A 21,813-nucleotide genomic window follows, 5' to 3' on the forward strand; every position below is an offset into this window, starting at 1 on the left:
GCTGTTTTGGTGTTCTGGTGTGGTTTATTCGAGTCATAAGCAGGAGAAGCTGTAGCAATGCCAGACTGTGAGTGCTGGGACATGCTGCACCTTTTGGCGTAACTTGCTGCATTTCAACAGCTGGTAGTCTGCAGAGCATGAGATGGAACTGGCAGGAACGGGCTTGCACAAGGTATGACTGGTGGAAAAGCCTGCTTGCTTCTCACTCGGGGATTATGCCTCAGAGGAGAGGATGGGCACGTGGCTCTGAGCTAGAACATCTCTCTCCAGCTTGGCATTTTTCGATTTTTATCACTGACTTATAGAGAAGCAGATGCCACATATGGCTTGGGAACTGGAATCACCCTAGAGAAATGTCTTCTCACCTTAGGTAAAAAGGCTGTTATYTAAAAGCCCGAGTGTGTGAGAAATAAATGAATAACGAGCAGTGCAAAACTGGTAAGATATGAAGCAATTGTATAGGACAGTAAATGAGAAGTGTTTGAGCTTGTCCCTCCTTATTAAATTAGAAATTTGTTTACTCTGCAGATCACTAGCAGATGGCTGATCTGCTCCAGAAGAACTTCTGCTGAAGTTGTATGTTTCAAAAATGGTTTGGGAGACTCTGTAAGTAGTAGCCTCAGCATCAGCAAAGGTTAAGAACTGAGGGAGCATCCTAACACTGTAATTAAATCACTGTAACTTGCACAAAGGAATTGGCCATAACTGGATACCATTAATAGTAAATTAACTGATTCTGGGGTAAATCACCCTGCTAACATGAAATTATCTCTTTCCATATAAGGTTATGCAATGTATGTGTTGTCTGTTTGTAATCAAGCTGGCTTTCTGACCTCTGCCCCGAACCTTGCTCAGCTTGTGCTTTTGAATCTTTCACCCCTGCTGTGTTCTGGTTCAGCATCTTACTTTCTGCTAGTGTGACAAAGCTAAATAGGGCTCATGTTTCCCACTGCTTTTCTTTTTTTTTTTCTTCTCTCACTCATGCTTTGTTAAGCAAAGTAAGTATACGAYTATGTAGTTATACATTACTATGTTGGGGGCTAATGAGTGTGTTAAGGTTAAGCAACAGACCCAGACTCATGGCTTGAACAATAATTAGTTTGCCAACTATTTATATTTAGCGGATTGGTGTTATACTGAAAAAAATGTGTGAGCTTTCATTCGCTTGCTGTCTCATCTGTAAAACTGGAAACCCGTCTCTTGGGACACATATTCCTTGTCTGGTCGGCTTTAGTTCCAAGGCTCTGCCCAAAGGGAAAAAATGAAAAAGGATGTTCCAGAAAAATCTGAAAAGGATGAAGTCTTCCTTTATATAAATAACTGTTCCCCTCCCCCAAATAAAATCTGTARCTGTGAGCTCTGTAAGGCCAGTATGTTGGGTCTCTCCAGCAGAGATTCAGCTACCCTGGCATACGAGGACCCTGGAAGTTTGTGAAGGGCATAGTAGCAATAAAATSCTGGATAAAAGTATGACTTAACCTGAAGGAATTGCTCTGAATAACACTGTGCTTACTAACTGCAAATCAGTACTGTAGAACACTAGTTCAGGGGATAGTGCCAAATTTATTTTAAAAGCARTGTTGACTAGTCACTGGTATTAGCTCAAATCTTTTTAGAGGCTGGGCTTGCTTTTCACTGCCTGCTGTAAACAGAGAGAGGTTCCATACAGGCTTTTTTTTAGGGATAAATCTACTAAAATGGAGGTTTCCTGGTGTGAAAAGTAACTTCTCTAACTCCTCACTGGCAGCAAAGCAGCATTTATCATTCTGTCACGGAAGGTGATTCCCAAGGTCATGTCTACTTGGAAGCCTGCCTTGATTTGTGCTCCCATTGCAGTGACCTTCACGGTTCACTTCAAGAATGCAGAAGTCAGCTGGTAAAATAAGAGGGACTGAGGTTATTTCATGAGATGGCACAAAGTTTCTGCTGGTTTTAAATTTCTGAGAGTGCTTAAGAGTTCCTCATTAATGATTCCTAAAGGAAATGAACCAGTGTGGAGGAGGAGGGAAGTTTTTCCATTAATTAATATGTGGTTAAAGTGTGGGACGACCTGCTAACTCCTCTCCTGAAGAGTAATCACAAGTGAAATCCCAGRGGGATATGTGCTGAAGCTTGTGTTGCTCAACATAGTTATAAATGATCCGGGAAAAAGGTTGAAAAATGAAGGGACAAGATTTGCTGAGAATTGCAAAATTACGGTAWCAGAAACAAAAGGTGACCCGAGTGGCAGAGAGCTCTCACTGTACTTTGTTGTAAGTGATACATGATACCAATAGATAGAAAATAATGTGCATAGTGACAAACAACTAATTGCATCTATACAGTGTGAGCTATGAAGAGTGTTCAGAGCAAATAAACTCATTGCAACAGCATGGGTCAAAGAACAGGAAGAGGAAACAAAACAAAATATAGTGCAAATCCAGTCTTCCGCTGAGGTACCTTGCACCTTTACCCTTTCCTCATGCTGTTCTTTCACCACTGGCAACAAACTACTGTAAGGAAACAGAAAGTTGCCCCTGTTTTAATCCTGGGGAAGGGATTCAGCTAATTTAAGCTAATTTAAGGGATTCAGCTAATTTCATCTGAAAAGTGGATGGACTTTTAAGCTCAGTGGGGTGATCTGCCCCTTTGAGGTGCATGCCTCACTCAACTGCCTGCAGAGAGGACCTAAATATTTCACTCCTAGGTAGCTAACATAACATAGGCAAATCCAATTCCTATTGCTCATATATATATTGCTCATAAGAACACTGACAAATTATGGAAAGAAAAGAGCTGCAACAATGCCTTTGAAGACATCTTTCTTCCAGACGTAAGAGTCTCTACCAACTCTGGGAAAGGCTAAAATGTGATTTCATTATAGTAGCTCAGTACTTGTAGGTGAGGAAATGTCCTTTCCTAAAGGGTTCTTGAGCTTTGCAGCAAGAAAACATGATGCTTCTTTGCTGAAACCTGTTGTGGATTGGAAATTGGAAATAATTACAGTAACTTTTTTGTCTGTAGCTGAAATCTAGATATGTGTGTGCATCCCTCCTGGCCAGGGGGCCTGAAAATTGAGCACAACCGGCAGTTCTCATGTAAGCCCTGTGTACAAAACCAGCACCTCACATGTCCTCTTGGTAGGATATCACAGTATGCTATGGGTTGGATATGTAAGAAATACAGGGTAAAGGAGTCACTCAAACTGAACTTTCCAGATTTTCTTTCTGGACTTTCTGATCACTGAATGAAAAGTTGCAGCTTTTTAGAGTTCTATTCAAACTACTTTGGAAGGCAAATTGTGCAAGTAATAGCAAATTGTATATCAGACCCTTTGTGGGGTTCAGACTAGTGCATGTTAATGGTCCATTTTAGCATGTCTGTTGAGTTCGAAAGTGGGTTTTGTGGAAGACTTTCCTACCAGATCTACTGCTGGTGGACCTCCACCATGAGTGGAGCATCTGTTGCTCCCTAATAAACCCCTAATATTTTGGGGTTTTTGGTAAGATTTTTTTTGTGTGTGATTATATCTAAAATTGTACGAAATTGATGGTTGTAATTACACCCTGTCCATGCTGGTGTTCTTACCATTCTTGGCTAAAAGGTCAACAGATTCTTCACATATCAGATGAAGTTCACTAGGTCAGGGTTTCATTTATGGCCTAGCAAAAGTATAACTCCAGCTGGCAAGACACGGTGAGGAAAGTTTTGGAAATTAGAGTGGAACCGAATGTCTACATCTATTAACTTCAAGCATGCATTTGGTGATTTTAGTTGTAGATTTTGTTCTCTAGCTGTGAGAACTAAATTTGAACTTCATTCATCAATATGAATTAAATTGAGATCTTTGTATGTTGTGGAAGAGAAGACAAATCTGAAGCTAGTGTCTCTGTATTTTGGAGAAAACTTTTTGTTCTGATTCGCTGTGGTGACTTTAAGAGCCTCTGTTCCAAGCTCCAGCTCTTGAGAAATTGTGAAGCTCAAGGAAAAAGCAAGTTGGGTGTTAAGTGACRTAGCCACTGCAAGGGCCAGAGGGGCCATTGGAGCAGAACCTGCTCATCTGTGCGGCCAGAGACCCTTTGGCCTTCGTGGAGTTTGGCTCAATGTCAGCTCCTTCAGGAACTCCATCAACTGAGCGAGTTGCGTCATCTCTTCTCCCTTCCCAATTTCTGCATTTGCATATGTGCTTTTTAACCTTAAAATTTTCTATATGCTGACTTGATCCAAATAGAAAAAGAGCATGGAAAATCATGATATATTTTGGAATTGGCTACTGTTCTGCGCTGTTAATTTGGATTWAGCTCCCAAGCCTTATTGGATGAAGTACTGAAGATTGGTTGAAAGATGTGTTTTATAAGAATACCTCATTTGTTTCTTGCCTGCTTTTGTCTTCTATAATGAAAAGAGTTGGTGATAGGACTGCAGGAAGATTTTTTTGCCTTTGCCTAAAAGCTTTTGCTTTTTAGTTTGAAGCTTGCAGAGGGAGTAGAACGAGGGGTAATGGCCATAAGCTGGAGCACAGGAAGTTTCATCTCCAGGTGAGGAGGAACTTCTTTCCTGTTAGGGTGACAGAGCAGTGGAACAGGCTGCCCAGGGAGGTTGTGGAGTCTCCTTCTCTGGAGGTCTTCAAAACCCGCCTGGATGCCACCCTGTGCCACATGCTCTAGGTGTGCCTGCGTGAGCAGGAAGGTTGGACTAGATGATCTCTAGAGGTCCCTTCCAACCTTGAATATTCTGTGTTTCTGTGGGTAGAAGCCTGTGCTGTAGCTTTCTAGATCGCAGCTTGCAAGAGCCTTCTCATGCCAACAGATTGTCATTGATCAGTTATTTCACTCCAGCATAATCTTTAAGTGAATAGAATTTCATGCGTGTTTTATAGTATAACCTTTTATATCATTAGTATCTCCGATATTTTTTTCACTTGGAAAGTGATTCATGTAGCAGATAGGGAAAGACTTAAAGCATTATTCTGCTGTTGCACGAGAAGCCCTATTCATCCGCAGTTTACGCTGGGAAACCAATGCTGTATCCTCAGGGCTGGAGCTGCTTTCGTGGTAGGAGTCCTGAGCAGGAACCCTATAGACAGGCTAGCTGAACTGAGAGTTGTTCTAGAGTCACAACTGGAATGAAACAGCCATCTGAGAAGGACAAAACATGAGTGTTTCCTCTTAACACACTCAATCTTTCCGTTGTTGCTATTCATAAGTAGTAGGTTTTAGTCACCAGCAGAAAGTCGCAACAAAAGCTCATTCAAGCAGAGTTTGAGAACAGATTCCCACATCTGATAACAGAAGGATTTGTCTCTTAGGCTTTGCCTCAACTTGGTTTACATGCTGAATCATATTTGTTGCCTCATTCTAAAATTATACTCGGGCAAGCAGCAAGGTGAGCACATGCTACTCTGGTTGAATAAAGCCAGGCAAGAGGCAAGAAAAAGAGTTTCTGCCCTGCATGCATTTGCATTTGTGTTGCCTATAGAGTTTAAATATTTTTGTCCCATGTAGTATTTTAGCACATTTTTGCAGCTAGTGAAAATAAGTTACATAATAAAACACCGAGAAGGCACTGTCTGACAGAAAATATCAGGATATCTGTTTTCTGTATTGAATCTTTGATTACGCCCTTCCTTGATGCAGCAGCAAAGGTGCCTGAGCAAGAATACATGACAGGAGGAGGTAGTAATCTGTGTTAACTTTGACAAGTTTTTGTTTGATTCCTGTTGGAACCAATTGTGTTGGTTCCTGGATGCAATAGTCCAATAGATGCAGACAAATGGAAAGGAGAGTGCAGAAAGCACAGGTGGAGAGGCCAGGCTTATACTAAAGCAAAAGGGGCAGTATATTTATAACTTTTCTTTTGGAAATGCCAGGCAGTTTGTGGGCAATGGAGACTCAGGAGAGGATAAGCAGCAGGTCTATTCCCTGGGAAGTGCTCCAGAGTAGACCCTCCCCAGCAGACCAAGGCTGAGCAGCCTTTTTGACAACATGAAAACTTGGGTTCTCCTGTCTGAACACAGCCCCATGAGTATGAGAAGGTGAAGATTTTGGGGAGCKAATAGCACTTCTTAAGCTGCGGCTTTGTTTTAGCAGGGCATTCATGACAGTGAAGCCTCAGAGTGAGTGACTGGAGGGAGTGGAGTCTTGTTACCTCACTTCATTCCTGGCTATATAGGCACCGCAGGGCTTAAAAACAGTTCTGTGGATGCCCTTCCCCCCCACACACCATCCCGGCAGTCTGAGTCACGACTGTGGCTGAGGTGCACTCCATGCCTGCCAACATCCCWGGGGAAGAACCTCCCTGCCCTGGGGGCTTTGGGACAGTGCCAGCGGGTGGGCACAGAAATCTACAGGGAAGCTGGCCCCAGCTCAGCACTGAGTTTGGCCCGCTGTGTTTGATGGGCACGTGGCAGCCTGCTACAGACAGCAGCTCCAGAGCTGGAACGGCCGTTCGCTCCTTGAAAATGCAATAGTTGCAATCCAAGCAGCTTGTGCTGCTCTGCCTAATTGCAATGAGTAGAAATGAAGCATTGCAAATTCTCACCAATAATCTTAAAAAATAAAAAAATCTTTGTGTTTCTCAACACAAAAAATGCAAATGTTGGGCAGGTTTTGGCCTTTTGCCAATGCTTGACCCTTGCCCGAGCAAAAAGCAACAAAGCAACCGATGCTGAGGTGCAGTTTACCTGAGATTTTAGCATGTTTTATGAAATGAATTTGTGTTTGTACAGCAATAGAGAGTGTTTGGAGTTTCAGTGGGGTGACTTCATTTGATTATTGATGCATTTCTGAAAGGGAGTGATGTCTAAATCTAGGATTTCCTCTCTTCTAATAATGTTTAGCAGCCTTTGTTCATATCTGGTGCCATGGTGTTAAGAAATGCAAGTAGCAACTGCTGCATCTAAATGTAAAACAGTTTGCATAGGCTTAACCTTTATGAAAATATTACTTTCTGTTCTGGATATCTACTCCAGTGAGTTATTTTATATTACTGAGAATATTATAGCTCTTTAGAATATTTTGCTTTGGTCCCAGAGACCTTTGTTAAAGGCTAATAGAAGCCAGTATGGCCTTCTAAAGGATGTGTATGTGTGTGTGTATGTGTTTTATCTAGAGATCTAGGAAATCCTGAAAGTACTGTTCTCTGTTTATCTTTAGAGTTTTGTTACTCTAAAGGGAAAGCCAGAAATCCACAACAAGATCAAAATATCTTGCTTCATTAGAATTAAATCTWACACTTTGTTCATCTGGTTGGGGAGAAGCAAGTCCCCCAAAAAAATAATATAAGAGATTAAAATGGAGCCATTAAAATGGCAACACACAGGCAGCCTATGTATAAATATAGGCCAACTCTTCAGCTGTGTTATTACATGGCAGACCTGAGGAAAAGAGAAATATCAGCATACTCTTATTCTCTGCAAGCCTGCCTGCATAGGTCTAGTGCCTTATGTTTGGTATGAAACAGGACCGTATATTGCATGGTCATTATAATGACTCTTACCTTTGCTCATTGCAGGGACTGACTTTGCTGGACTGAGCCTTGGATCACACAAGCATACTGTGTTTTTTTTGTCTGTACAGGCTACACGATTGTGGTCTGTTTTTTACCGATCCACCCTAAAAGASAGAAGAAGAATCAAGTGAAAATCATCATATTGTCACCTCTGCCTGAGAGCTGGCTGAATTTTATGACACCTTCTGGGAAAATTACCTGGACTGTTAGCAAGRGAGCAGCTGGGGCTACGTCTGCCCACCCAAGCTCCCCATCTGGAGTTCAAGTTGCCTTAAGTCAAACCGTATGTGAGTTGCACTAATTGCTGTAACCATATTACAGATACCACTCCAGACTTCTCTGGACATTTCTAAGATAGCAGTTTCTTATGTAGTGTGAATATTTTCAATTAACATTCGAATATTTCCACTCAATCTGGCGTGACTGTGAAAAATTGAGGGTGACCCTTTTTTTTCCTGCAAATTTTTATGGTGATTTTTGAAGCCTTCCTGCCAAGTGAGATCCATGCTATGGCAGCAACCTACAGGCTGATGGTCACTACTGTGAACTGCTACAGCAGCGTAGTGATTGACCGTCACTTTCAGCACACATTGCATTACTGCACGGGGACTTGCCAGCTCTTTAAGCAAGGTGTTGCGTGTATAGTTGCTCATCATAGTTTTTGTGCGGCGCTCAATGTCCAAGATGCCACCCTAGACCATAAGCTTCCTGCTTCTGAAAATGGCTTTGGCTTGTCTGGAAATGAGGACTATCAGCAAATCCTCCCAAGTAATCCAAGGCTCAAAAAGGGCTCTTCAGCTCAAGCCGCTGGCAGTTTAAAAGACATTACTGGGGAGGCAATAAACCTTGCCAGTGGTAAAATAAAGGAGTTCTCTTTTGACAAACTCAAGAATTCTTCCAGTCACGTGGCCTACAGAAAGGGGAGGAAAGTTCGATCCGAATCATTCAGACGATCTTTTGATTTTGACTTGATTTATGGACACTTCAACAATGATGAGAATTGCCCGCCGTGTGGCTTTTTGCAGAACCCATCACCTGGAGAGAAGGGGCAGGAGAGCAATGACTCTCCTGAAGCTGGCATGAATTCCATGGCTCCCTTCACSCCTCAGTCCTTCTTAGAAGAAAACATCATTACCCAAATTTTGGAAAAACACAAGCTGGATGGTTCCTCTGGTGGAGATATTAAGGTGTGCTTAGACATCCTGCTCAAGTGTTCGGAGGATCTAAAGAAGTGCACAGACATCATAAAGCACTGCATCAAAAAGAAGTCTGCAGGCAGAGTTAGTGGAGGGAGCAGCAATGATTCCCTGGCTAATTCTGAAAAGATATATATGAATCTGATGACGAGATTTTCTTCATACCTAAAAAAGCTCCCATTTGAGCTCAAGTCTCCTGGGCTCAAGGAAGTTGGTGACTTGGGAGACTTGGTTAACTGTTTTCATGGATTGCAGGCTCCTTATTCCACAGTATTTGGAGATGAACAGCCCCCCAGGTATGAAGATATTATCCAGTTGCCRGCTTCAGGAACAGCTCCTCTCGGCCTGCCGGGTGAGCAGTGTGATGTGACGAGCACCACTCAGTCCAGCCAAACTAGCACTGTGAGCTTGACCTCAAACTCCCTGCCCAGCGACACACAGGAGAGTAGCATGAGAGCGGTGAAAGATGCTTGTGCTCTACCTCTGTTACCCACCACAAGCCCTTCTGACTGCACGTCTTCCACAGAACCTCTGTACATTGAAGAAGAATCAGATGGGGAAAGAACATTAGAGAAGGTAAAGAAAGAGGAGAAAGGCAGTTGGGAGAGTTTTGAGTGCAGCTACCAACCAGATCTAACTGCAAATGTTAAACCGGAGCATACTGATGGGGGAGCTGGTGAACTAGTCCACGCTTCTGAGAAAATGACTTCCCTAAAAGTTTCAGATTCTGTGCTGGGTGGTGATACTGCTAAAAGAGGAGAGATGTACAGCATGACAGACAAAGAAGAGATAGACAAACTGCTGTTGGACTTGGAGTGCTTCTCGCAGAAAATGGAGAGTACTTTGAGGGAACCCTCTCTAAAGCTGAGTGAACCTGCCCATTTGCAGGTGTTTGACTGGCAGGGTAGGCAGACAGTACCTCTGTCCCTTGAACCTAAAAGTGAACTCAAAAGTAAACCCGTTGATCCCCCTAATCCTTTGTCAAAAGCCGTGGAAACCAATGGYCACAAAATGGAAGACGATGACAAAGCCCTCTTACTGCGGATCCTCGAAAGCATTGAGGACTTTGCCCAGGAGCTGGTGGAATTCCAGACAGGCAAAGGAAGCTTGTCCAAGGAGAAGGAGGTGATGCGGATTCTTCAGGAGACTTTAACCCCTCCATCGCAGTCCCTCCTATTAAGACAAAAAAGCTGCGTTGGGGCTACCCCCAAGGACTCTGTCCCAGCTGCGATTGAGCAGGCCCCAGAAGTGATCAAGGTAAGAGCTCCAGGCTTCTGACATTAAAAAGTGCAGTAAAACGAAGGGGGAAGCCCTTGAATTGGGCTCTTTTTATACCAGCGATGTGGCCAGCCACTTGAGAAGACCCTTTTCAGCTCTAGGGTTTATGGAATAACTGCATCTTCCAGGATACCTTTGTATCTAGTCAGAGCCCCTTGTGGTTTCTTATTTAGCAGTTCATGTGCATACCTGAATAATATGCAAACATATTACCTTTCTTTAGAACTTTTAAAACTATTATCAAGTACTTGTGTACACACACACACACGTGCACATGCGCGCACATACACACACACAAAGTTAGATCTAACACTGATGAAAATACAGTGCAGCTTCCATTTATGGAAGATATGGCAGTTTTAATACCTTCAAATCCCGAGCAGTGCAAAAGGAAATGGCAGCCACTTCAGAACAGACTACTGACTGAGCGTGGCCTGTCTGTGTTGAAACTGAGGCTAACATATAAGCAAGAGACTTTCCCTCTATCACAAACCCAGTTATGGTCTCCACAGGGAACAATAGGAATACTTGCCTCTTCACTTTCGAAACCAAAATATTTACAAACTGAGAAATGAATACTCCAAAAGCCATCAATTTTGTGGAACACATAATGAGCACGTGGCACTTGCCCAAGGTGGAGCAAGAAGCGTCACCTGTGTTCAGACTATCTGACACTTCCCATTCTGAGATCCCATTTTCTATTGCTTATCTCTTAAACTTCCAACTATTTGGTTTAATTTTTTTTTGTCCTGTGTGCCTGCCTTAAGGTATTTTTTAATGTGGTGTTTTTAAAGTAAATGTTTCAGTGGAACAACTTAACCATCTTAAAAAGGGTTAAAAAAAAAAAACAAAAAATTGATTTTCTAAAATAATAAGCAGAGGGAGCAACATTTGTAGTGTAACATGGTTTTTATTTATTTTATTTTTTATTTTTAAGATTTATATTGCTAGAAAATGGGAACATGTTTGAATGGATGAGTTCTTTCTGTCAGTCTCTGTGACTGCAAATGTGAGGTGCCATAAGATGGTGAAGAAGTGTTGGAAAAAACTTAATAATCTCTGGGTTTTCACTCTACTCTTGCAGTTCCTTGATGTGAGAAGGTGCCTTGTGCTCTATCCTTAGAATGTAATGCAGAGGGTTGTACCCAGAGTGGGGAGCCCAGGACTCCTTGGGTCTTCCTGTGGTCTGTTGTCACCGTGTCACCCCCAGGTCCCCAGGTGTGCAAGGGAAGCTGTTAGGTGCAGGTGGAATAAGTCCTTGGTCTGCAGCCTGAGAGGGTATTTCAAACGGACTTAATGCTTGGAATTTAGTATTTATTCTACACTCAATTGGGAGTAGCCTAGAAAAGTCTGTGAGAAACTATTGATTCTTGTTTTGGACTCAGATTTGAATAGCATATTGCCCTATTYGAAGTCCTACTTATTCATTTTAAGAGCTCTTAAAATAAAATTTGTGAATAACCGGGGAGCAGAGACCAGATCTTGGTGGGAAAAAAGGCGCCTCTTTTATGTGTTCCTGTGCTGCGTGACTTTTCTCRGATATTGTTCGTGGTGCAGGGAGCTGGAAGCAGCAGTCTTGCTTCCCACTTCTTCCTTCCTCATGCCTCCAATTCCCACTGCTTGGCTTTGGATCTCCTCTGGCACTTATATAAACTATAAAAAGTGGCTTCTGTAGCATCACAGCAGCTTAAACTTTGACCTGACATAATTGCACTTTGAGAAAATGCCTTCAAAATGTAATAGAAAACTTCTTTGGAAAGTCATTTGCATATGCACAAGCTTAAAATTGTTTAGATCACATGTTGATATTATCTGCCAGTTAAGCTGTGCTCTTTTTCAGACAAGAATTGTTCATGCTTTCTAAACTCAGTTGGTTTTTAAAGAAGATGGTTTTATATAATAGCAATTATGAAAATAAATGAATCGTAAATGAATCTGTGTCAGTTTGTTCTATTTTAAAGTAAACATCAAATGGTCAAAGAAGGCCTCCTGATACATGTTGAGTTTTTCAGCTTCGTTGACTCTGAAAGCAACAAGAAGTCATGCTGCTGCTGCTGGTGAGGTTTAATATGTTTTGGAAGCAGTGGGAGCTGGTGCCCTTTGCAGCTCTACAGAGGGCCTTAAATGGTTGCAGGCAGCCTTTGGGGTACTACTAAGTCCTGTGATAGTAAAACACCCAAATCCTAGATGGACTAAGMCCCCTGGATTAGGTGCAGGTGAGATTTTCTGTGCTTCAGTGGCCATAGAAAACAATGTGATTCCTCTTAAAATCTGACATCTCTCACCTTCATGCTTTAAACTGGATCAATTGTCGCAATGAGTAACTTCTAAATATGACTTTTTTCTTTTTTTCACTTGATCCATAAGCTGTTGATGCAAGGTTTTTAACCCACAGATTTGGTCCAGGTTCAGAAAAGTGAAGGGAGGCTGGTCGTCTTGCTCAGGGTAGCTGACACCTGAAGCTCCTTTCCACAAGTCCGCACTGTTTATGAAAGTGTTGTGCAAGTCTGTGATGGTCAGAGCATCTTTTGGGAGAGGCTGTTGTCTACCTGTAGTCCAGGGAGTTTCGCAGGTTTTTTGGTCCCATACAAGTTTTCTTTCAGCAAGGCTCAGTGAGACCCTTTCAGCAGAATTTCGAATGGAATGTTTTATTAACAACAAACCTGCTGGCTGGGACGCAGGTGTTGCTCTGTGTTGTGGGGCTCAGAAAGCAAGCTGTCWAAGTAGGACTTCTGCGGCCAAGCAGGAAAGCGGACCAAGGGGATTTGGTGCTTGCTTGTCTTACAGAGACACAAGGTTAGGCACAGAGCTCAGCACTGCTGAGCTATTAAGAGAGGAGGAACGCACTCTTAGCAAGTCTGGACGAAGTCTGAGCAAGAGTTTTAAGCGTGACTCCGTGCAAGAAGRACAGACTGTTATCTCTTTGGCTTGTGAAACAACCTGGGTTTTGAGAGAGTTATGGAAAAAGTAAAGAGAGGATGATGTGTTTTGGTGTCATTCTAAAACAATTTAAGAACTGCTTCAGAATGCTGAGTTTATTTTACCAGGCTGTCCTTAAGTGCTTGTTCGGTGTTAAAGAAACTAGATGATTTACTTTTTCCAAGCGAGAAGGAAAAAATGAGGTTTTCCAAAAATTACAGCCTTTGATCCAGAATGGAGTTAATGCTGCTCTCCTGCTTCATCCCCTCAAAAGCAGGAACCTCATGCAACCACCATCGCACACGCAGGAAACTGGGCKGAGGGCAGTGGTTTTGCTCTTGCTGACTCTAAGTTTGCAGCTTGTCTTTCAACCCTGAAGTACATAAAGTAAAAACTATTGGGGAATAGGGTATATTTAGCTACTTCTACGCATGGCTAACTTTAGCGCTCTTGGTAGTGGTGGTGGGTGCTTCCTTTCCCGTATGATCCCTGGCCTATTGCAAGCCAAGGACAGATTGTCTGTCATGTAGCCAGCAGGGAAATAGATTCTCTTGTAGATCATGTTTCTCAATTAAAGTGGTACGAGAAGGGAGAAGACTCTGATGGTACTGAAAGATACTTGGATTATTGATTTAGAAAAAGGAGGTCTGGTCTCAGGAATGAGATACTGTCTTTAGGTGCCCTCCTTGGAAGGGGAGAGAAGGCATAGCATGGTTCTGCATGAAGCTATTTTCCATATTTTGCCTGTAAAAATCAAAGCCAAGGAAGCAACCTACTGGGTTTGACGTGGCCATCCACAGAGTCCCCATGCCTCTTCTGGAGAGGGACTCATCTGCTTAGGAGCTCACCAGGATGATGATCAAGGAGAGTTCTCTGCAGATGGACCCAGACTTAGGAGGGGAACTCGCTTTCCTTGCAAAGGGCTGTGATTTCGTTCTTCCATCTCGATTCAAGAAGAGGGTGAAGGCATTCCAGAAGGCCCAGGTTTGGACACTCCGTATTTCATTTGCTTTTTCAATTGCTTTGTAATTTCTTTGATAGGATTGGAGACTCAAACTGTGTCCCCTTGAACGTTTCTATTTGCAGAAAGTTATTTGCAGCTAGATACCAGCAGGTTTAAAAATAAACATTCCCGGCTTAGAGTTCAGAGTTAAAGTGTCTTTGTAAACAAGGGATAAAACTTAACTGCAAGGGCAATGGTTTAATAAGGAGAAATAGTTGAAGGTTATTAAGTCTTTGCTGCCTTTGTGTGTGTGTGTGTGAGAAGAAAAGCTCTATTTATGCATGTTGCTTTGATTGCTCCGACAGTCCTGKGCCACATACGGAATGACCACAGTGTTCCGCCGTATTGACGCAGTTGTTCTTTGACTCAGTCGTTCTTTCTGTTGTAGGAATTTGTGCATCCTTTCAGGCAGTGAACATCCCTGTTAGGAAAAAAATGTGTTCCAGTACGCAAGCAATGTTTAAGGTTAACTTTTTTTTTTTTTTTTCCAGTAAGAAACAACTTATATTTTTTCCTCCCAAGGAACTGCCAAAGAATTTTCCTTCCTCTCACTTCTTATTTTTCACAAGTGGTTTCACATTTGTAACAGACTCCCTGCCTTTATAGTGGCTGCCACATCATTATACACATCCTGGAAGATGCTTCTCAAAATGATGCAAATTTAAAATCCACTGCAAAGATTGTTCTAGGGAACTGTATCCTCCTAAGCCRTTTTCCCCTCATTTTCTGTTCACATTGCTATAGCTTGTTCTTTGAATGAGGAGGAGAAAGACAAGGTTCAAAAAATATTCTTACTATGTCCCTGCTTGAGCAGGAGGGTTGGACTGGATAATCTCTAGAGGCTCCTTCCAACCTCAACCATTCCGTGATTCTGTGATTCTGTTCCTGAAGTATGACTTCTTTTGGGGGTGAAAAAAAGCCATTTACAAGCTCTGCCTCCACCTTGTTTGACATGGACTGAGCAACCTTCCTGGGAAGAAAGCAGCAGCAAACTTGGGTCTAAATTGGCTCCCTTTTTCTTTGAGGCTTAGCAGCATTTCCTGTATCCACGATGTAGATACCTAACTTCTGCTTTGAGTTGTGGCTATGAATTGGGAGATAACTGTAGGTTCTGAAGTCCTGAYTTCTGACTCATATGGACTGAGGTCAGGAGATGCAGGAGCAATAAACCCACTTCTGAGAAGCATCTTCAAGACAAGCATCACTGTTAGAGGAGCTAAGCAGTTGATTTGGTCCTGCAGTGTGTTCCAGCTCGGTATTGTTTGGCTGRACGTAATGCTGCAAGACTCTAGCGGGGGTTTCCCTTGGCTGGAGCCATGGGAGTAAAGCCACGAGAGCCTGGGTATGGCTGGAAAGCTCCCTAGCAAGGCAGGCCAGGGGCTGTGGAAGGATTCRACTCCAGTGTTAGTATCAGCAGCAGCTCAGTTACTCTGCCCGACGGCCCTCTGCAGTCCCAGTAACATCTTAGTTTGGAGTTTAAGATACCTTGATCTTCCCTTCTGGTCCTTCCTGAGCTTCAGCATCACTCTGGATTGGACACAGAGGAACACAGCCTGTGAGGGAGCAGGAAAAGTCAAGGAAAATAGGAGGCAGAGCTGGTGACAGTGACTGTGATTGCTCTGTGGAGGCCCATACCAACCCTAAATATCCGTATCGATAAAATGGGGAATCCTGAAGGCTTAAAATGATCTTCATCAGTTCTGGTGTGGCAAGATGTGGGAGAGGAGGAGAATTTCAAGAAAGGCTCCAAGTTCAAATATTGTGTACAGAACAGTTACGGTATGGAAGTGCTTGTGGTGCTGTGTATGCATAARGGCACAGATTCCTGCTCCTGAAATGGGACAGCAAGGGAAAAGAAAGAGGTTCTTGCTGCTGAAAGAAAGAGGAGGGAAATAAGTAGGAAATGCCTCTGCCTCCTGCTTTAAAGGTCTCTGAGGACCTGGTTAGAAGCTGTTTTAACCCACAGAAAAATCAGGGCTCAGGGAAACTTTCACTGTTCTCACCTCTTCCCCTTTATGAAGGCAAACCAAGAGCACGTTGGTGTATCCAGAAAGTTCCATGTTCTTGGAAAATAATTAGGCAAAGAGTTTGATTCTGTTTGTCATATATGGTGTTCTGTATTTAGTGAACTTAGACTTGGCTATTTCATCCTAAAACAATTGTGTTTTGAAATACTAGGAGTAAATGTAACAAACCTAAAGTTGCAGCTGTATTTACTTTTGTTCCCTTACTATCCTCTTATCGCATGTTTTTATAGTAATAATAAAACTTGCACCTGAACCCATTGTGCAGTAGCAAGTCAGCACTTTTACATCTCTTGACAGAACCTGTGAAGTGATACTTCATTTGGCAAAAGGAATGATATTCCTGGGAGGTGGAAGATGGTGGTATATGAAAGTCATTTTGCTCATATATGAGGCAAGGCATTTGTATGTACATGGTTCTGTTTCTAAGGAGAAATAACTGATGAAAAGCTTTTGATGCTGTGCTCTTTATGGGCCAGGGTGACATAATAATGTAAGAAATGCAGAGCATTGTCCTTATTCTACTGTATTGATAAAATTGTAGTATATGTGCTCCTGTAATTTAAGTGTGACATTATGTGGTTACCTACATAAGAAGCATAGGGACTACATAAAAGCAAACTTACATCTGGCATATTCTTAATTTGCAGTATTTGATGTTGCAGTAATTTTTGTTTGTTGGGTTTTAATTTTTTTTCATCATCTAGAATMCAACTTCTTTTCCTGGAGAGCTGGATGATCTCCAGAGGCCCTTCCAGCCTCAGTGATTCTGTGATCCATCTCTACTCTATATTGCCATGCTGCTGAAAAGTATTTATGTCCCACCTTTTATTTTCAGGTTCAAAATAAACCAGAGAAGAAACTGGGAACTTCATCCTCAGTCCCCTTGAACTCAGTGCTTAGCCCCTGTGCTCTTCTGCCTGTGAATAAAGCCACCAGCAGCGCCCCTTTGCCCATAAACATTCCACGTTTCTACTTCCCCAAAGGACTTCCGAGTGCCTGCAGTAACCATGAGGAGGTCATTGCCAGGATTGAAGAAGCCTTTGCAGAGCTTGAAGATGAGAAAGCAAATGTCTGTGAAATGGGGAAAATTGCTAAGGTAACTTCATTTTATGCAGAAAGATACAGACTGAAACTAAAGCTACCAAAATAATTTGCAGCAGTTCTAACTTCTAGTGGAAAAAGAACCAACATGCTTTGGCTGTTTTGTGTTTCTTTTTTTTTTAATTCCTGTGTTTCATTGCAGATCTGTGGCTGCCCACTCTACTGGAAAGCACCTATGTTCAGTGCATCAGGAGGGGAAAGGACAGGATGTGTATCTGCACACTCCTTTGTAACCATGTGGAGAAAGTGAGTAGAGCAGAATACAAAAGTTTCATTTTGGGAAAAGGCCAATCTGCCCTGCAAGTCTGTCTTTTTCTTCCACTAGACTTTTCAAATCATTGTCCCTTGTTTAAAGTAAATTAAAGCACTTGAAATCTCCATGGGCTTAATTTTTCTTCCATTTAACTTCCTGAACAGCTGCTTGCTTTAGTAGTTTTTGTTACTACTTTTCACAAGCTAAATGCGTAAAAATTTTGTGGGATTTCACTGTTACTTTGACATACTCTTGTCAAAGCTTCTTTTTAAAATCCAGAGCTTTGTATACATGATGCTCAGTCAGAGATGTGAGGTGGAACAGAGCCACTCTTTTCTTAATCTTTGTTCTCTCCAGGGTGATTCAGTCTTACTTTACTTTGCAAAACATCTGAGTCTTACTTTACTTTGCAAAACATCTGAATAATGTCTCCACTTCATATTTGGAAAGAGCCCTCCTTTTTGACTTAATGGTCACTCTTCAGCATCTTGAAATGGCCAATAACCCTGAGTTTACTAAATATTTCCTGTGATACTATTGWCCGAAAAGGTTCTAGTTACCCTGGTAAAACTGCAAAACTGTCACCGTGATCAGGAAGTTCTTCTTGACGCAGACAACTTCTTTCCTTCCTTATGTTCTTCCAGTCAGTTCCAATTAATCCCTCATGTATGATATAGCATAGTTTCACTCTCTCTGACTTGCATATCATTCAGATATTTGCAGACTGTGCTCATTATCCTCTTCTGTCTCCTTTCAACCACAACATTTCCAGGCCGTTTTTGTAAGCTTTCCTCACTTTAATTGCTCTTTTAGAAAGTTTTGTTCTTCTTCCTCTTGTCTGCCAGGTTCAGAATTCTTCCCAGAGATGTGATAGTCAGAAATCAAAGCTGTGTTCTAACTATATGAGCACAGCCAGAACATCAGAAAGCTTTTTTCTGTTAGTTGGCCAGGCGTGTGTGTGTGCGTGCGCGCGCGGTGTCATGATGTGCATGTGCAGCTAAAAGGATTGCTTGTTAGTTTCCAGTCTTTTTCTCTCCCAAAAGATTTATTAAGAAACAAAGGCCTAAAAATAAAACCTATTTTTCTTCATGTTTTGTTTTGTTAAGGTTTGCTGTTGGTAAAGACAGATGCCAGAATGAGTGGCAACTAGGGACATTTCAATAGTGTGTTGCCATATGATGAGTTTATGTAGTAGGAAATAGTCACTAGAAGTAAGTAACGAACAGTGCTTTTGCATTTCTACAGTTATTAAAGAATAATAGCCATTTTTGATTTATTTATTGCTTTCCTTATGACATGTAAACCTAGTGTGTGATACATCCTCATGTTCCCTTCTGTTGCAGCTCTTTAGTAGTGATTTGCTGAACGTCAAGGAAATTCCCATTTTCATGAATATTTCTATTCCTTGTTAATGAATTAGCAGTTCTGCTACTGACCAAGATTGTAATTTGTATTAGAGAAGAGCAGAGACAAGATTCAGGATCACAGATGCAAACTGTCATATTGAGGAATGGACTGACGTGTCTCTGAATGTTAAATCCTGCTAATTCCTTAATTGGGCTGTTCTTTATGGCTTCCCATGCACAGCAGCAGGATGTGCTGCCCTTTTGGGAAGTTTTTTTTTGCTAACAAGTTTAGTCTCTGCGCGTTGGCAATATCCTCAAAAACTGAAGTGTAATGAAAGGTTAAATTGGAGATCAGGTCTGTGACAGCATCTCACTGGACCGATTCATTTTTCTCTATAAGGAAACAAAATGAATGCAATCTTCAGTGACAAACATCTTGTTTACGGCAGCAGTGTTAACCCAAAGCATGGAACAGCTGGGTGCTACTGAAACATGGTGAAGAGTAAAAAGGGTGCTGGCATTTTGAGGTCACCTGTGCATAAGAGATGTTGGAAAGTTTTCTGTCATAACSTGATAAGGCACTTCTGTGGTTGTTTTGTGGTTTGTGGCTGTGCTGTGGGATACAAAGCAGCTGAAGTAACTTCTCTCTCTCACAGGGTTCTGCGTAACTGTCACGATGATGCGTCCAAGTTCACTTACCTTTTGGCAAAGCCCGGCTGTGACTGCCTAGAGCAGCAGGACTTCATCCTATTGCTTCAGGTACCTGTGGCTGCTCGGTAGGGAATGGATGCGAGGAGGAGCAGTATTGTTTCCATAACTTTCTTATTCTTGTGTCTTCAAATGCTCACCAGGGACACACAGGCCTTTGGACAGCACACGAGTAGAGATTATTTTGGATTATTTAATCAGCATTTTGAGTGAGCTACTTTGCATAAGTGCCAATGCAACTCACATCCTGCTAGAGTCACTGAGAACTGCCAAACTTTTAGACTCTTGTCTCTTCTTAGAATTTTTAAATGACAGTGCATGATAACCAGGTTGAAATTCACCCCATTTCTCTAGATGGTTATTGTGAAAAATACATGACACTATTGATATTTGAGCACAATATAAAGAAAATATATACAGAAATATATAATATATAYACAGAAAAATACTAGGAAAAAAATAGTTGTCTGGAAAGATAATTATTATTGAGTTTGCTTAACAAGAYTCTTAGATACAATAGCCCATATAAATCTTTTGTGAAGAACCCTGCAGTCCCAATTGCTTTACATGCCAGTAGACCTGTTATTGTGTGCATTTTGCTACTGATTTTTTTTTCTGAATATGCAAGCTAAAACCTATGCATCTTAACTTCATTTCTTTCCTTTYGTTTCACTTACATGTGATATCTTTGCAAAACAACTGTTAAAGCAAAGCATTGTTCTGTAATTGTGATCACTTAATTTCCTGGGTTTAGCTTTTTTTAATAGTCTCACCATAATTCAGATCCTTATGCTCCATTGACCATATACATTTTTTGAGCTTTTTTGCTTTTTCACATATTTCTAGATTGCTAAYGTTATGTTACCCACTACATAAAACCTCTAGGAAGATGCTTTATTTTGAATGATTTCATGTCTGTGCTGGCTGCTGCTCTCTCCCAAACAAAATGGGCACTGTGCTTTATAAAATTCCTCTTCATCTGTTCTCTACTGGGCACACTGCCTTTCCTGACTGATAACAGCTCTGTTAATTGCTACTGGTGCAATCAGAGGCATGTAAAATCTTGTTTCTCATTTGATCACGATGCATCATGATATTAMACCATCAGGCTAGCCGTCATGTTAGGCTGGCCAAAATTGGGTMATATTACACCCCTAAGGGTGTATCGATACTACTCCATCTCTTTGTCACGTCTTGCTGTAGACACGGTAAAGTTTTAAGCTTTTAAAGCTGGGGAGCCAGGTAGCCCCGTAGCAATTACAAAGAGATTCTCATTCATTCAAGATCTGAGCTGATTCATTCAGGATCYAAGCAGTTTCTCCACACCTTTGGTCATGCATTTCTGGGCAGACTTCACTATGAGCTAGTGTTTGACTTGCAAAAGAAAAAGAAAAAAACTCATCTTGAGAAAGAGAAACCTCTCTGTTTGCATCACAAGAGCTTTCACTATTGTGGGGGGCATAGGAAGCAACTTCGTCAACCTTTTAGAGAGTCTTAATTTGATGCTTAGATCTAACAAATACTCCTATCTTCAGCGAGAGAGATAGTTGCAAAGGAGATAGTTGCATTGTCAACTTTTTTTTTTGTCTCATTCAGTAAAAATGAGTTTTCATCCACTCACTAACTCTTTTCCTTTGTTTTTCTGTCCTTAAGTAAATCAAAATGGCAAACAGGTGCGTATTGCCCAGAAAATGTCTTCTACTTCAGCTTCTATAAGGTTCACTTTATAGACTAAATCAAATATGTCATTTGGATTTTATTAAATCTGCATATACAGTTTCAAAAATTAGAGAAAATGTTGGTATGTGAACGCAATAAGTTCTAAACATTAAATAAAAGAAGAAAATTTGTTTCACTATATTTGGTCTTGCATTGCAGGATATAGTGGAAACGCATCCTGGCCTGACGTTCCTAAAGGACGCTCCAGAATTCCATTCCCGGTATATCACGACGGTAGGCTGGTTCCTTTGATCTCCTGTATTGCTGCCATACCAACTGTTCTTTGTCTGTTGTTCCCATCAGCAGGTTTTTCAGTTGTTTCAAAAAACATAATTTTAGTGATGCTAGTAATGAGATATTTTAAGAACAACTTCCCTAAGTAAAAATAATATGCCTGCGTGTACAAGAGGTCATTCAAAAGGATCATATTGATTCTAGTCTTAAGCAAATCTAGACAGACATTTTTGGACTTTAATCCTGATGAATTAAAACAAGAGTGATCCATGTTTGATCTTTGTGAGCTGTGAAGTTACCCCTAATTCTGACAGGCTGCTGAATATGGAGGTCTTTATGTTAAAAGATCTTTTTGATTTGGAAAAGCTGGACATGGAGTGTCCATAATTGCTCCATGCTGAAAGGAGGATCYGTTGCACAGAGAGGGTTCCAGTCCAAATCTCCTCCCTCTCTCTTTTGCCAGTAAGCATCTCTCATCTTTGGATCTGATTTTTTGACTATTCTTTCCTTTTCTCTCGCCCTTTCCCCCCCCTTTTTTTTC

General features: G+C 41.6%; 1 protein-coding gene across 3 annotated transcripts in view; it reads left to right on the forward strand.

The window, feature by feature from the left end:
- The window catches only part of PPP2R3A (protein phosphatase 2 regulatory subunit B''alpha), a 36,816-nt gene that overhangs the window by 2,303 nt on the left and 12,700 nt on the right, over positions 1–21,813 (forward strand). The window contains exons 1-6 of one of the 3 annotated variants that reach the window (XM_026046542.1): positions 545–606; positions 7,492–9,941; positions 16,747–17,007; positions 17,155–17,258; positions 19,268–19,370; positions 21,198–21,272. In XM_026046542.1, coding sequence (XP_025902327.1) covers positions 7,956–9,941; positions 16,747–17,007; positions 17,155–17,258; positions 19,268–19,370; positions 21,198–21,272 — 2,529 coding nt within the window. In that variant the 5' untranslated portion in view covers positions 545–606; positions 7,492–7,955. Of the gene's footprint in view, positions 1–544; positions 607–2,476; positions 2,495–7,491; positions 9,942–16,746; positions 17,008–17,154; positions 17,259–19,267; positions 19,371–21,197; positions 21,273–21,813 lie in introns of those variants that run through there. The other 2 variants (XM_026046543.1, XM_026046541.1) reach the window with 2 other exon arrangements.

This window comes from Nothoprocta perdicaria, unplaced genomic scaffold (assembly GCF_003342845.1).
Source record: "Nothoprocta perdicaria isolate Ctin4 unplaced genomic scaffold, notPer1 scaffold_449, whole genome shotgun sequence".
Taxonomy (NCBI): Eukaryota; Metazoa; Chordata; class Aves; order Tinamiformes; family Tinamidae; genus Nothoprocta; species Nothoprocta perdicaria.